This window comes from Trachurus japonicus, chromosome 17 (assembly GCF_045865225.1).
Source record: "Trachurus japonicus isolate A0001 chromosome 17, Traja_1.0".
Classification (NCBI taxonomy): domain Eukaryota; kingdom Metazoa; phylum Chordata; class Actinopteri; order Carangiformes; family Carangidae; genus Trachurus; species Trachurus japonicus.
The window spans coordinates 32,765,648-32,781,647 of record NC_140923.1 but is presented as its reverse complement, the minus strand read 5'-3'; the positions used below and the strand labels follow the sequence as shown (position 1 = coordinate 32,781,647).

The window sequence follows — 16,000 nt, the reverse complement described above, 5'->3', positions numbered from 1 at the left end:
GAAGCAAGGTCCTCATACTCCTACTGACAATTGCAGGGAGAATGCACCACAAACTAGCCTTTTTGTTTTCTTACACTGTGCATATGTGAGTGTGTGGGTGAAGGGGTGAAAGTTATCGGAGCACTATTGCACAAATACAAGTCAACATCATTTCAGCAGATTTCCCTGTATGAATAAGAGCCAAAATGTTAATAAAGGGTTGTTTTAGGCTTTAAATTTACAGCAGAAATAGATCCATGTTGCTTGGTTTCATTTTGACAAACAGATTGTAATGTTACAAGCATCTTAGACTTGCAGAGACTCAATACTTAACCCACCAATGGATCAAAAAAGACAAAGCAAAACATTGCAAAACCCTCATATTTCTTCATCGATCCTATACATGATCTGGGTCATCTTCCTGTTTAAAAATAAACTAGCTACACACACAACAATAACAGCAAGCAGCTGTGGCCCCATCAGAGGTAACTACCGGTCAGGAAAAAAAAATCATGTCATATCGTCGCTGGATGTGAGAAAAGAAAAACTCAAAAGAGTAACTGCAACTGAATATGCATTATTTAATATTGCTGCAGTGGCGAGTGGAGAGAAGGTAAATTACTCACATTCAACCTGCTGATTGGAACAAATTTGGTTCAGATGGAGCAAAATTGTGTGCATTGATAAATGGGTGGAAATGCAGAAAACATTCCTCCTGGTGATGATATCAAAACAAACCACTGGAATTTGAATAGAAATGAGTATGTGACTATGATGAAGATTTCAGTAGTCCAGCCAGCAGAGGAAACTCCATCCTGCATACAAATATCGATCAGATGAGGTTGATTATTAACCTGAAAATAGCCAGGGTACATATAAAATCTGAGATTCCTTCACCCAGTGGTTCTTTGTCCAGTGACAGAGGAGGGAGAGGGCTGCCTCACATCAACACAACAATAGCTGTTGAAACATCAAGGCAACAACATGAGAACTACACTAATTCCTATATTGTTTGTCCTGTCTGCTGCTTGTGTCCCTGTCCTCTGTGTCAGCGAGGAGCCTCCTGTTCTCCAGCTCGGGGCCTTGGCTGAAACCCGGTCCAGATTCGCTGCTCTGGATGATGTGCGTCTCTTGGCCAACGGCCTCCTCCAGCTGGGCCAGAGCCTGCGGGAGTTTGTGCAGAGGACGAAAGGACAGATAAATGACATCCTCCAGAAGCTTAACATCTTTGACCACTCGTTCTACCAGCTGTCGGTGCTCGCCAGTGAAATCAAGGAGGAAGGGGAGGAGCTGAAAAAGACCACGGTGGTGCTGAAGGCTAACAATGACGAGATCAAAGACTTGTCCGCTCAGATGAACTCCAAGATGGACAACATCCTCCAGGAGAAGAGTCAACTGCAGAACAAAGTGGAGGGCTTGGAGAAGAAGCTGAGAACTCTGTCGAACGGTGTGGTGACCAGTGAGCAGGCGGTAGAGATCAATGGCCTCAGGGTGAGTCACCTGTTGTGAAAACCTGCACTTGGTTCAACCTTAACAATGTGCCAAAGATGTTGTTTGTATGAACTACAATTTTTAGTTTTTATCCTTCTTCAAAGTATTATGTATAATATTAACAATGAAATAACACCATTGTTTACCTGAATTCCTACTTTTTCCCCGAGCAGGATGTGATCCACAGCCAGGAGCAGAGCATCCTTGAGCTGCTGAACGCTGTGAAGGAGCAGAATGACCAGATCAACAACCAACAGACCAAGATCAAGATCTTGGAGGAAAAGGTACATGTTAGGGGACTGTACCTAAATTATTAGAAGTGAGGATGGAGTCAGAGATAGGAGGGGTAGAAGATTATTTAATTCTTTTGAGAAACATCTCCAGAGAGTCAGACTAAAGCATCAAAGATTAAATTAATTTATGTTTTTATTTTTCTCAGCCAAAATGTAATATTCTCATGTAGAAGGCGAATGCTCTGAGACTGCAAGGGAAGCTCTGCTTCCTCTTAAATGTCAAAAAATAAATGGTCAAATATGAACTGTTGTGTTTACATTTCATTGAATACAAATGCGTTAGAACATGTTCAACTCCAAGATGAGTTTGTTCAGAATCAGCTATTTATCGCAGGTCAGCTGACACAATTCTTCTCATACATTCCCATAGTGTCTCAGTGCATTAAACCTGTTGAGGCTCAGCGTCCCTGGACTTCAGTGGAGCTGCAAAGAATCATTGTTTTCACTGCAGCAAAACTACACGGTCATTGGAAAAATGCTGCGATTTCAATTCGTAAATATATGATAAGTAATGGACAAATTTTATGATGTAGGCCAAAAAGGTCACTTTGTGAAAGACCAGCAACCGCCACTGCTTATGGTACTTGGGTGGAAGGTTTTACCTGCCAGGTGCCAAAGAAAATATTGTGACTCGGGGGAGGACCTTGCCCCTGCCCCTCACCCTAACCCCAGCTCCCCAATCACACACATTTTAACATTTTCATGTAGTCCCTTTACTATGCGTTTCTCCATCTGTACCCTACGATTATTTTTGCTGCTCTTTGAGTCGTGAGCTGTCATCATCATGATATTGCACCGACTTCTCTGGTGGAAAAAGGCTTTAATGGAGTCATACTAATGTGCCATGTAATTTAGACTTTAAATATTTGAAGAGAGCAGACGTGACGAAGAAGCTGTCCATATTTTTGAATAATCTGGGCCTCACTGATGAATACATTTGCACTCATTCTTGAGGCCTGAAAATTCAGATCATTACAATAAAATGAATCAAAAATGTTCTTATTTTGCAGAGAAGAACCTGAGCCACTTTTTATTATGTGTCCAATTTCTCCTTAATCCACAGTTTTTCCTCTAGAGTCAGTCTGAGGATTATGTCTGCAAGCTAAAGTGTCTCTGCTACGATTTTTCTCCAGCTTACAGCCAACACATTAGCCCAGGAGACCGTCGAGAGGATGCCTGAAATCTTCAACAGTGAAGCACCGACACTCAAGCCTTTTCCGACCTCAAGCTCGACCAGCAACACCGAAATGACGAGTAAGATGGAGGAAATGTTGAAAGTCATATTTGGTTTTGACTTCTTTTAGTAGACATATACAGTATTCAGCCCCTCTGTGCCATTATTGCCCATGATTTAAGAATATGTCTAGGCAATTTCCAGCAATTTTCTGCTTCACATTCTTAGAGTTTCATACAGTCACAACAGGGAGCTGCCTGCTACATCCACACTGTCACTGCTTACTGAGCAATCAGTTACCCTGCACACATCTTCCTATTATTGCTACTGATATGAACTGTTGCCTCTGGTCACATGTGTGCATTTACGTCTCTGCTCCAGCCCGCTCACCACTTTGCAGTTAAACTTTATTCAGGACAGTTTGAAGGTTGATGTCAGGTCTGTGGGCATGTTTGAACAGATCTGCCGTCAGACTGCAGTGAGCTATTCGACAGAGGGGAGCGAGCCAGCGGCATCTACGCCATCAGACCCAACAGATCAGAGCCCTTCATGGTCTTCTGTGACATGAGCAGAGGTAAATAAGCTTTTTCACAGCAAAGGTTTTTATTTCAACCATAGTGTTTGACAGTGGATAGCACAAACAAAAGAATGTGAATATGAGAAAATTAATAACAACATAAATAGTAGATCATGATATAGCCTATGTATAAATAGATTGAATTTAGAATGTAATATTTAATAATGACAAGGAATATCCCACAGTTGGTATGTCATTTTTAATTCACACAGACAACTGTAAGTTTCTATTCTATGTCTTTGCATTAGCTGAGTATAAGTGGAAAAATTAACATTGAGATCAATAAGATAAAATTACACTTATATGCATCATTTTCTGTTATTCCCCATCTGTGTGATGACATAGACAAATTCAGCCCAGCAGTGGTGGACTCTGATGCTAATGATACTAATAAGTACTATATAGGGAGGTAATTACAGAATGTGAATTCCTGGCTTAAGACTTTAACTTGCCATTTAGATTTTGGGGTCACAGTCATCCAGAGACGGAAGGATGGTTCAGTGGATTTCGATCAAACCTGGGACAAGTATGAAAATGGGTTTGGATATTTTCAAGGTAAGAGACACTGTTCAATTATCCATCTGAATGTTGGAAAATCAATTCCAAATTCTAAACAGCTTCATAACTAACTCTAATTAAAAATATGTCTGCTACATGTTTGTGTGCATCACGTCTGTTTTTGTCTCTGGCTCTCCTGATCCTTCTCTCTCACTTTCTCTCTCTCTGTCTCACAGGAGAGTTTTGGCTTGGCCTCAGGAAGATCCACTCTCTCGCCGCTCAGGGCGACTCTGTCCTTCACATCCAGCTGGAAGATTGGAGACAGGTTAAGCACATCATCGAATACAGATTCTACCTCAATGGTCCACAGAGCAACTTCACCATTCATCTCACGAGCCTGTTTGGAGATTTGCCGGATCCCATGAGCAACCACACAGGCGTGATGTTCTCTACCAGGGACAGGGACAACGACAACCACCAGGACCTCAACTGCGCCCACAGCTACACAGGTACAGCAAATGTTTTATCCCAGTGTTACAAAATCATGAACATTTGTCGTCTAGTAACATGTAATTTCTGGCATTCTCCAGGTGGATGGTGGTTTAACGCCTGTGGAGAGACCAACCTGAATGGGAGATATTTCCACACGAGACCAAAGGGTCGTTCAGAGCGCAGGAGAGGGATTCAGTGGAGGCCTGCCCGAAAAGCTCCTTACTTCCTCAAGTTCACAGAGATCTCTGTCTATCCTGTAGCTCCACCTTCCTCCTTCTCCTTAGTCTGATCCAGCACCAACAGTGAAAATACTCAAAGCAAACCAACACGAGACAGCGGCCTCTTCAGGAGAGCCTTGGCATTGCTTTTTGTCGGCAGCCATAGTTTTGGAAGGCCTGGACTTTTTGGGAAGCTGTTTCCTACTAGTGTCAAGTCCTAATAGATTAAAGCTTGTCACAAAGGACACTAGCAAAGCTTTACAGTGCTCCTGTGTTATGAACAATAAGCCGAAAGAATGACATAGTTCCCATGGCCAGGATACTATGCATCTAGGTTCTAATATCTTACAGCAAAATGTATGGTGAAATCTGAAATACACTGACATGTAATCTGCTTATTGTTAAGATCCTCATACAATGTGGTTCCTCACTCACAGTGGTTACAGAGAAGAAACACATGGCCACATGAGCAGCTGTTATATCGGGTCACATTGACTCACGCTGTACTGCAGTAGTTTGGGAGGTGGGACTCATAGGGTCACAGGATACATCTATAGGGTCGGGATAGACATAAAAGACTACAACACATAGTTCTGACTCTTCTTTAATTGTTTGTTTGTCTTGTGAAATTCTGCATACAGATATTTATATTTTTTGGCCTAAAAATGACTTAGCAGCAATCTGAAATTTCTTCCAACTTAACATCAGTAACAAGTGACAAAGAGTCCCAAATATGAATCAAGTCTGAGAGGTCAACAGGCAGAAGATAACCACAGCAACCACTGCTTTACTGTAGATAGCACTCATCTTTACTTTACATGCTCTGCTTTACATATTTTTGATACATTTGCTATACTTTATTTAACTTGAGTACATAAATAAAAAAACACAATGGCAACTTCAACTAATACTGATATTTTATTTGGGTCTGGATGTTCTTAACTGACAATGTTTTCCTCTTGACAGTCCATCACTAACCAAACAAATACACTGTTTATTGTCCTATTTGTTATTATGACCTGTCAGTCGCAGCCCTGGCACTCAGGCAAAACAGTATTGTTATTTAACTTTGTTTCAATGCCAAAGCCTGATAATGACTAAGGCAGGCTACATTTAAAAATTTCTGTGTATTGCAGTGGGAGGTCACAATGCCAAAGCCTTTTTTTTTCTTTTTTACTGTTGCCCTAAATAAACTCTAGAGGGCAGTGTTGCTCTGCCTCACACAGATAACCTTCCATGCTGATTTGATTGCGCTGCCTGTATAATTAGATTGAACAAATTATGTCTGTTTTGAAAACAGACACTTCCTTAAAGCCACATATCTTTGTCACTATGTGCTCCTAATTACTCTGTAATTGCTCCGCTCGCTCTCTGTTCTCACAATCAGCTTTTAGAAAGGGTAAATATCCTCCCCTAAAATAGCACCAAGTGCATCTTCGTTGAGAGATGCCATCTTTCTTTTTGCATATCATTACTCCAAGCACAGCTGCAACCCTTCACAGTTGGATGAATTACTCCCATAACAACTCAATAACTTCCAGTCAGACACACCCAAACACCCATACATACACTCACTCACACACACGTCTTTGTGACTGGGCCTGAAGCTTTGACAGTGATCTCCTGGCACATGTGCGAAGGAGCGTCTTCAGTTACTGCCTCTCCTCTGCACACACATTAGTTTGAAAGGTTATTTTGGGCTGCAGGAGCAACACTGTGACCCTGTGCTTCCAGTGAAATAATAGGAGGAGTCAGGATTTTACCCTCCCATCCAGCCCCCACTGTGTACCATTCCCCATTTCCACAGACGGGGGGATTTCCCTCCAAACAACAGACTCCCCAGCTCTTAAGGCCACAGCATTAGGTTGGATCTTCATTTTGAAACAATGGACAACAGTCCTCTGCAGGTGGTGACTGTCCCCACAGCCCCCTATCCTGACCAGAGACCTGGCACCAGTGGCCTGAGGAAAAGGGTCTTTGTATTTCAGTCCAGGAGGAACTATCTGCACAACTTCATCCAGAGTGTCTTCTCCTCCATTGACCTACGTGACCGCCAGGGCTCAACAGTGGTGGTGGGGGGAGACGGACGATTCTTTAACCAAACATCTATTGAGGTCATTGTGCAGATGGCAGCTGCCAATGGGGTCAGTGTCACCATGTGTGTGTGTATTTATTTGCCATGAGTGTGTATTTGTCTGTGCATACTGGTAAGTGTGTGAGCACATGGGTCATTGTGTCACTGTGTGCGGATCATTTCATGTATGTCAGTGTCACTCGTCCTCATCACTTGCTATTATTACTACATTGTGATTGGTTCTCTCAGCTTGTCTTATTAGTATTCACTTGAATTCAAATATATGCATCCTAGATCGAATGAATTTAATGTACAATTGTATCCAAATATAGGTAAACAAAACAATGGAGAAATTCAAACATGATTGGGACTTCTTTTGTATTTTACATCATTAAACAAACAATGTTTAAATCATGATAGTGTGAAAGCTTCAATATTGAGTTAAACTCGATACTCATAAAAGGGATGTGTTGTCTGCATCCATTTTTGTTATCTGATAGTCATCAGGAATTTTTGCATCAGCTGGGCTTGATAAAACAATTTCAAGGCCCATTTATTGTCTTTTCAATCACATGACACAGACTCCTGTGGTAGAGGAGGCAGAAGTCCAAAAACTGCTTTGAAGTTACTGATCTCTTCACAGCCATCTGCATGACAACTGAGTCAACTCCATCTGCTGATGTGAAAGAAAACAATAAGTGGACCCTAGTGGAGTTTGTTTTGTCTACCTCTCTATTCCCAAGGTTAAGAATGAACTTTTTTCTCATGAAAAAGTTTCTCACGAGCGTCTTTGAAAAGTAGGCTACTTTACTGTATACTACAGCATCAACTCTCAGCTCATGAATGAAACTTCTTAGCAACTATCAGGAGAATTCCAATAAAAATCTTTTATGGACCTTTAGGACCACATCTGAAAGTATATCGGTAACTTTGTCAAACCTTTCGTTTTTCATCCAGTACCATCATTGGGTCAAATTTGTATTTTGTTAAATACTTATGCACATATATATTGGTATGACTATACAAAACTAATGACATTCCCATCAACCTGAACGGTATCTTTTACTTGATACTGAGCAAATTTTAGCAGGCTAATTCACCAGATGATAAAACATAAATAGATATTACCTGAAAAGCTTTAGCATGTTAGCACGTAAGCATGTTGATATAGCATTTAGCTTGAATGACTTAAATCATCTTAACAAAGCTGATTTACTAGATTAAATCACAAAATAATTAAAAATATATTATTTTAAGGTTCTTTAAGAAACAACAAGATAGCAGGAGATAACTCTTTCTATGCAAAGATATTGTAGAGTAAGTGTCCTGAGCAGAGACCAAAGTCACACTCCTTGCTGTAATCTGAGGTTCTCTGTTCTTTGTTTTAGTCTGGCAGCTTGTGCATGTGAAGTCCTCTTATTAAATCATTGGCCCTCCTCACATGACAGGCCAGTTGGCCCAGTGCAACATGCAGAGTACTGGCCAAATCAAATGGAACCAGTAAAAATGAACTGGAAGGTCGTTTTCGACCTTCCAGTTCATTTTTACTCTTTCTCTGTATGTTGATTTGAGATGTGATGGGTACATGCCATCTGTTTTCATTAGTGACAGCTACAGTAGACATGAGAACAATACCTAACATGCTGTTACCCATGTATGAACATCTTTGGCAACGCTAGCACGGGTGGTTGGTTGTGGTCAGATTGTTGGCTGTGGGGGGTTGAGTGCTACACATAGTGTGGCAGTGACAATCATTTGCAGAACCTTTAAAATGATTATTTTAAGACATGCGTAGGCCTATAATGTAATTGTTGTATAATCTCCATAATACAGCAGGACGTCCTGTTTCATTTATTACAAAGTCCAGACATTGTTTCATAACAGCACTCGGTTATGACTGCAAGTGGAGACTAGCAGCAGTTTGCTGATACAGTCTACAACTCCTGGTTCAATTGTGAGACCGTTTTGAATTCTGCAGTTCGTACTGTTGTTGAACTGTTTTACTTTAAACACACTTCATTTCCGTTAAGTAGCCAACACTCACTGATGTAACAGAGATGAAAATAATAGCAACCAACACCTGTTTAACACAAGTTTTAGTATTTACAGAACCAGGAGCTGCAGTATCAAAACAGTTGAATCAGACAGTTCAAACAAAAGCAGCACATTACAATTTTACATAACATGAAGGAGAATTTATTGGGAATCTACCATTTATTTTAGCTTTGGGTTCCTAATAAGATACCAACCGAGTGTAGGCCTACATGATCAGTATCTGTAAGCCACAAGCAATGCAAGACCACTGAGAGAAGAACATATAATGCAAAACAACAGTTAGAACAATGCAATATTGTAAAATTAAAGGATGCTGCCTTTTAGCCATAAAGCCATGTCGCTGGTGCCGTAAGTGCAAAGCTTCAAGAAATTTCAAATAGAAACTCTCTTTCCAGCAAAAGCGATGAGCTCTGTGCAGTTGTCCGGTTTAAGTTACATAAGCTTTAAGACCTCTCTGATAGTTTCTTAGATGGATGGTAGTTGGATTCAAAATACACTCACACACAACAGAACTTGCTCTTGATGTGCCATAACTGGTTCATTAAACGAAACTCTAACCCCACTTACTTTTAGGAGGAAGTATGATACACTGAACCTGATATCGAGCGGAATTCCCACCCCTCCCCCACTCGGATATATTAAGATACACACTCATGCCAGCCAACTCATCCAAACCTTTGTGACATTTCCTCAGGTGGGTCGTCTGATCATTGGACACCAAGGGATAATGTCCACGCCGGCCATCTCATGTGTGATCAGGAAATACAAAGCCATTGGTGGCATCATCCTCACTGCCAGCCATAATCCCGGTGGACCTGATGGAGATTTTGGCATTAAATTCAATACTGCCAATGGAGGTATGGTAACAGGAGAGGGAGGCACATGTAGAGACACCAGTCAAGTGCAAAATAGTGTTACAAGAGAAGTCAGACATTAAAACAAGGCTGAACAAGCCCTCATTCAGACAGGTGGCCCAGAGAGCAGTCGACGGAGAGATAAGGTTTGAGCCCTTTTAGTGGACATAAATCATAGCACACCAAAACAATCAGCACAGATTAAAAAAATTATCAAAGAATAACACTGAAAATGCCATCAGTGCAGTGACTACATGTACAGACAGGTGACAAATTCCAAGAAAAACACAAATAAATGAGTAGAGAAGCATAAGGTCTGCAAAGGCTTCCACATGGGTGCATTGGATGCTTTGTAGCTGTATACAAATACAGAGCTGGTCCAGTAGTTGATTTTGATTTTGTATCAAGAGAGCAAAAGGAAATAGCAGTGTCTTAAGTCAAATCTACATTCAGATCTATGTTGTGTAAGAAGAAATATGAGAGCTATAGTTCTCAAGTGACTAAGAATACACAATATGATTATGAGTGAGAACAGTCTGTCAGTGTTTACCTGGTGAAGGATGTTGTAGCAGGGCTCCAGTGCACAAACCCATCATTACAGAGTTGACGGCACATTTGACAGTTCAGTGGTGCAAATGCCACAGGCACTGGTCTGGAGATGTGGAAAGAAGTGGTACAGCCAAATGAGTCTTCCTTTGATCCACAGGTTAGGGGAATGGATTACTGTATGGTGCGTGTTAAGCCAAGGCTACAACCCTAAATGTTTAACCCCCAGAGACCTGGTGGCCTGTTATGCAGTTGGACCATTTTTCTAAGATGACAAATAAATACAAAAATGTTCTGAGTGATCACCTTCAGCGTATGATGAAACATTTCTGTCCAGATGGCAGAGGTCTTGCCAGGATGTCACTGCCTCCATTAGATTTTAACTGTAATTCTACAGTACACTAGTTCTGATTATCAGTATAAGCATAAAATATCTTCATACTTCCTCTAGGACCAGCCAAGGAGGCTGTCACAAACAAGATCTTCCAAATCAGCAGAACCATTGAGGAGTTTGCCATCTGCCCTGGACTTCGAGTGGATCTGACCACCCTGGGAAAACAGATGTTTGATCTGGAGAACAAGTTCAAACCCTTCACAGGTAAAATGTCACATTATTCATCACATTTGATAAATTGCTGAGATTCTCTGGCAACCAACACAGTTTTTTTTAATCTGTGGTTATGTCCAGTGGAAATTGTGGACTCAGTGGAGTCCTATGCTAACCTGCTGAGGAACATCTTTGACTTCTCGGCCCTGAAGGAGCTTCTGTCTGGAAAGAACCACATCAAGATAAGACTAGACGCCATGCACGGAGGTGAGAGGATAGCATATCATCTCAATGAAACATTTACTGTTACACTGTAAACAAATGACTTAAGACTAGGCTTTATGATACAACTTATGCATTTGTAAAAAAAAAAAAAAAAAAAAAATTCTGGTGATTTTAATTGCTCTATTTATATATTACATACAACTGTTGTGGATTTGAATGCAGACTGGGCCCTTGGCTTCATGTTTCAATATCTAATAAAAGCACAAATGTGTGTGCATCTACATTCTTCTCCCACTCCAGGCTCAGTATTGTGTATCTTCCTAACTGAGTCATATGTTATCAGGAAAAATACGCTCATGATGTTCATGTCCCTCACTTGTTTGCGTATGGTCAGATGTGAAGGACAAGTCAAACCAACACTCACTACACAACAAACTGTTTGACCTCTCACTCACCAAAACATCCGACTATTGCATGGCTTCTTGGTGATTCTGTTGACTCAGGTGCTTCACTTACTGTTACACTTCACTTGGGTTTGTTGTTCTAGACTGTGATTTAGCAGCAATTATTAGGTTACTAGAGGTAATTCAAGTGTCTATAAAGACTGAAACTGGAACTAATGGGTGTACAGCCACACCAACACCCTCAACCTCCTGTGCCAGAACAGCATAACATAGACTCCCTTGTGTCTGTGCTACATATCATTGTAAATCTTTTTATTTTTATTTTTTTAATTTTATTTAACCTTTATTTTACCATGCAGCTTGCTTGAGATAAAAAAAAATCTCTTTTCCAAGCAAGGCCTCTTTGCCAATCTGGCTCCTCAGTTTCAATCACAGCTACATTGTTCAGTTCTGATAACATTTTTGAAGCTCCCCAAAATGTCGAACCATTGCTTTAATCAGAGAAAAACAGATAACACTTCTTTGTACCATATCTGACGTCCCTGGTCTTCGTCCTCTCTTATCCTTGTCTCCCCAGTGGTAGGACCATATGTGAGAAGAATACTGTGTGAAGAGTTGGGCTGCCCCGTCAATTCTGCCATTAACTGTGTCCCACTGGAGGATTTTGGGGGTCAACACCCAGACCCTAACCTCACCTATGCAGCAGATCTGGTTGACAGCATGAGAGATGGACAATATGATTTTGGTGCAGCTTTTGATGGTGATGGGGTGTGTGCACAGTAAAATTGATACTTCATATCTGGAACCTTGGCCTCAACCAAAGGCCTTAACCTTTAACTTCTGTCTGGCTGACGGCTTTCTAGGACCGTAACATGATCCTTGGTAAACACGGCTTCTTCGTCACCCCGTCTGACTCTGTGGCTGTCATCGCTGACAACATCTTCTGCATCCCATACTTCCAGCATACAGGGGTGAGAGGCTTCGCTCGCAGCATGCCCACAAGTGCAGCCTTAGACAGGTAAAACATTGGCCTGGCTTTCACATACCAATGTCAAAACCAATGAGCCTTTGTTTTTGTTTTTCTCAAGCTTCTGGCCAAGTCAACTTATTATTTGAGTTTCTATCGATGTACAATAATGATACAACCAGACGTATATGAATACCTTCCACTGGTGTTACAGTTATCCTCTGTGCTATCTTAGAATACTCTTTCACTGTATTTCCCCTCAGAGTAGCCAAGGCAACAAAAATAGAGCTATATGAAACTCCCACTGGGTGGAAGTTTTTTGGGAACCTAATGGACGCTGGCCGACTGTCTCTGTGTGGAGAGGAAAGCTTTGGTACAGGTACCGTAGCTCTTCAGCAAGTTTTTCGATCAAAGGATGTTTCATCTTATCCGAGAAACTGTGAATAATAATAATAATTAAAAAGATGATATCGTCTTTCAGGTGGAGATCATATTCGGGAGAAGGATGGGCTTTGGGCTGTGCTGGCATGGCTGTCCATTCTGGCCACCAGAAGGCAGAGTGTGGAGGATATTGTTAAGGGCCACTGGTTAAAATATGGAAGAAATTACTTTACCAGGTGAGACGTCTAATAGGCTAACTGATAACTAATTGCACAATAGTACCACACTAAATTACTGATGGATGACAAAGCACTCACCAAGTTTAAGGTCCTTATCACCATATGCCACCATTCTTACCTAGTTGGTGATTTGATGATGCTAAAAAAAAGTGCTGTCAAGCATTACAAATCATTAAGAAATGTTATGAATCTCCCATAGGTGTTCAGTTGGTTTGAGATCTTCTGCTTGCAAAGGCCATGGTGTATTATTCCAATCATTTCTATACTCAAACCACTCAGTGACCCTTTGTTCCATATGGATGGAGGCATCATCATCCTGTTTCTCCACTCATTTGGAAAGAAAAAATATTGCAACTGAAAATGTTGTAAATAATAATCACCTGTCGGTAGATCAGATTATAATCGACGGTTGACTGTGCTGCAACATGTAAAGATGGATGCTGACCATGACTGACATCTAGTGGAAAATATATGCCATTGTTGCTTATTCTGTCAAAACTTGACCTGGACAGAAAATAAAAAATTAAAATGACAACTCAGGCAGGGACTTTGAGACATTACATATTATATACCACTACCATCATAATATAAACACAAAAATGTTTAGCCTTAACCTTCTAATATATGTCAGTTACCCCTGCTGACTTACCTGAAGCTACTGTATAAATCATTGAAAAGCAAAGAAGTGGACATTGGTTTGGCTTTGCTGCCTTGTGGTGGCGAAGAATCAAAATTACTCAGGTTGATTTAAATATATTGAGAGTTCTTAGGACCTTGGTCAAGATGCCATGTCCAAAAAAATTGAGTGTCAAAATATGGATGACAGAACTTTACCACTTCTAATTTTGTAATTAAAATCAGTTGTTGTTTGGTTCAGATATGACTATGAGAATGTGGACATCGACGCAGCCTGTGAGATGATGGAGGATCTGGAGTTCATGATTGGAGACAAGTCCTTTGTGAAGCAGAGATTTGCTGTAGAAGACAAGATCTACCAAGTGGAAAAAGCTGACATCTTTGAGTACACAGATCCCGTAGACAGCACCATCTCCAGGAACCAGGTACATCACACACACTAAGCTGTATTCCAGTAATGATAATGGCATTATGGCTACAAATAAAGGATGTATCATGTGCTTACTGGGTATTTGGGCTCCTTTTTACATCGGAGCTACTCAGCTTTGCCTGCAAATCCTGAAAGCTTCACATGTTCTGTGCGGGGCTGTTTTCACTGCAGGGTCTACGGATAATCTTCTCTGATGGATCTCGAATCATCTACAGACTCAGTGGGACAGGTAGCGACGGGGCAACTGTTCGGATTTACATTGACAGCTATGAGAGGGAGCACATTTTTGAAGACACACAGGTAGATGTCTATTCATGAACATTTCAACACATTCCATATTTTTGAGGCAAAAGAATATCTCTAAGTCACAACTCATTACAGGCTATTGCTTATATATTGGGCTTGTTTGTTACAGGAAATGCTGGCACCCCTTGCAACAATCGCATTGAAGATTTCCCAGCTCCATCACAGGACAGGTCGAAGTGGCCCATCAGTCATCACATGATTCCTCACAAAATGTGTCTACATCACGGCTACAGGAATGCCCATTTTGCTTTTCTTTCCAGATTTTTGTATGAACACCAAATGTAGCTGCACGGAATGCATTTTAGGTTGAACTATATTTGATGATTGTCTCTGTAATACATTAAACAGCTTTTTATTTTTGGACAATGTGTGGTGTGTGGTCCATGTTGATTTTTACTATCATGAACTACAGTAACTGTGATATGTAGCTACGAGCCACGGGTTAAAAAGCAGGGTGACAAAACCATTAGCACTCTCAGAGATCAAAACAATTGATCATGACATGCTGCTGTCCTGTCAAACAAACATTGTGGTTGGATAACAGAAGTTTCATTTCCTGTTTAAACTCATTTGTAGCAGCTTCTACCGGTATTCTCACTTTTTTTTTTTTTTTAAGATTTGTGGTCTTGCATAGAGCATCAGCTTTATGGTTTCGCAACTAAATACTGTTGAGTGGTTGATTATGAAGAAAACAACGTAACGTTTCTCTCATGAATTACATTTCTTTGTGCACCCTGTGATCATTTTCTAAAAACTGGGTGTCTCCTGCCATGAAGCCTCAAATTATTATTTGGATGAAACCAACTCTGTCATTCAGGAAAATTAAAACTCATCAGTGAATAACACCCTTAAATTGAAGTTGGGTATGTGGGTGATGAAGGATAACAAGCCCGCTCGTGCAAACATAAAAACAGCAGTCACTAACACGTTTCTATTGGCAATGAAAATTACAACATACAGCAACAACGCACAGTAAGAACTTCAGATTTTATTAATCTTTCACCCACTCCATATCCACTACACCACCCAAGTGAAACTGGAGACATTTAAGCTGTAACAGGAAACATTTTGAGAGGAACTTATCCGGGTCTGGTGGCTACAGGATTCCCATCTGCACAGCAGCAACATCAGTTTGCCAACATCTGCTCCAGCTCTGTGATCATTCATGCACTTTGAAGTAGGCCTACTGCACCTTTCTCCCAGTTTAATCTCCATATTACACTGGGCCTGAAGCCCAACAAGGGGGAGACACACAGAGTTTAGCCCTGGATCATCTGGTCGGTTTTAGATTTTCAGTTCAACTAGTTAATTTTGGAAAACACAAGAAAGCAGAACAGAAAATAAATCAGAAATCAAACTGAGTTCAGCCTTCATTATTGTAACTTATCTGTGCTTGGTGCAATATAATACCACAGATAATGGTGTACACACTGATTATAATACAGTGGTCATAGAAGATCTTTAGTGGAGTAATATGCAAATGTGTCAGCATTTTTGGACATTGTAGCCTATGTGTGTGCTGCTGGCAACACTTGAATTTCCCCCAAAAAGCTGCTAAATAAAACATTCTGAAACAACTGAATGCATTAAAAAATGAAAATGACATAGGACAGT

General features: G+C 40.7%; 2 protein-coding genes across 2 annotated transcripts; both read left to right on the top strand.

Annotated features, from left to right (window-relative positions):
* Positions 1 to 881: 881 nt before the first annotated feature.
* LOC146971140 (angiopoietin-related protein 3-like) lies at positions 882 to 7,211 on the top strand. The gene is made up of 7 exons (XM_085805226.1): positions 882 to 1,470; positions 1,644 to 1,754; positions 2,897 to 3,017; positions 3,398 to 3,511; positions 3,974 to 4,069; positions 4,249 to 4,521; positions 4,603 to 7,211. Exons 1-7 carry the CDS (start codon positions 964 to 966, stop codon positions 4,791 to 4,793), a joined length of 1,413 nt encoding a protein of 470 aa, XP_085661352.1. The 5' UTR covers positions 882 to 963; the 3' UTR covers positions 4,794 to 7,211.
* LOC146971139 (phosphoglucomutase-1-like) lies at positions 6,592 to 14,747 on the top strand. Its single transcript, XM_085805225.1, has 11 exons — positions 6,592 to 6,866; positions 9,546 to 9,708; positions 10,703 to 10,849; positions 10,940 to 11,065; positions 12,005 to 12,195; positions 12,291 to 12,445; positions 12,658 to 12,773; positions 12,876 to 13,011; positions 13,892 to 14,075; positions 14,252 to 14,380; positions 14,496 to 14,747. The coding sequence occupies exons 1-11, from the start codon at positions 6,609 to 6,611 to the stop codon at positions 14,583 to 14,585; spliced, it is 1,695 nt and encodes a 564-aa protein (XP_085661351.1). The 5' UTR covers positions 6,592 to 6,608; the 3' UTR covers positions 14,586 to 14,747.
* Positions 14,748 to 16,000: the final 1,253 nt, after the last annotated feature.

What these genes read in the sequence shown, in the direction of transcription:
- LOC146971140 (XM_085805226.1), top strand. Translation starts at nt 964, where the DNA reads ATGAGAACTACACTAATTCCTATATTGTTTGTCCTGTCTGCTGCTTGT. An exon ending in TCAAGATCTTGGAGGAAAAG is followed by an intron (nt 1,755 to 2,896) that starts GTACATGTTAGG and finishes ATTTTTCTCCAG; the next exon opens with CTTACAGCCAACACATTAGC. An exon ending in CAGCAACACCGAAATGACGA is followed by an intron (nt 3,018 to 3,397) that starts GTAAGATGGAGG and finishes ATGTTTGAACAG; the next exon opens with ATCTGCCGTCAGACTGCAGT.
- LOC146971139 (XM_085805225.1), top strand. Translation starts at nt 6,609, where the DNA reads ATGGACAACAGTCCTCTGCAGGTGGTGACTGTCCCCACAGCCCCCTAT. An exon ending in CAAGTTCAAACCCTTCACAG is followed by an intron (nt 10,850 to 10,939) that starts GTAAAATGTCAC and finishes GGTTATGTCCAG; the next exon opens with TGGAAATTGTGGACTCAGTG. An exon ending in GCACCATCTCCAGGAACCAG is followed by an intron (nt 14,076 to 14,251) that starts GTACATCACACA and finishes TTTTCACTGCAG; the next exon opens with GGTCTACGGATAATCTTCTC.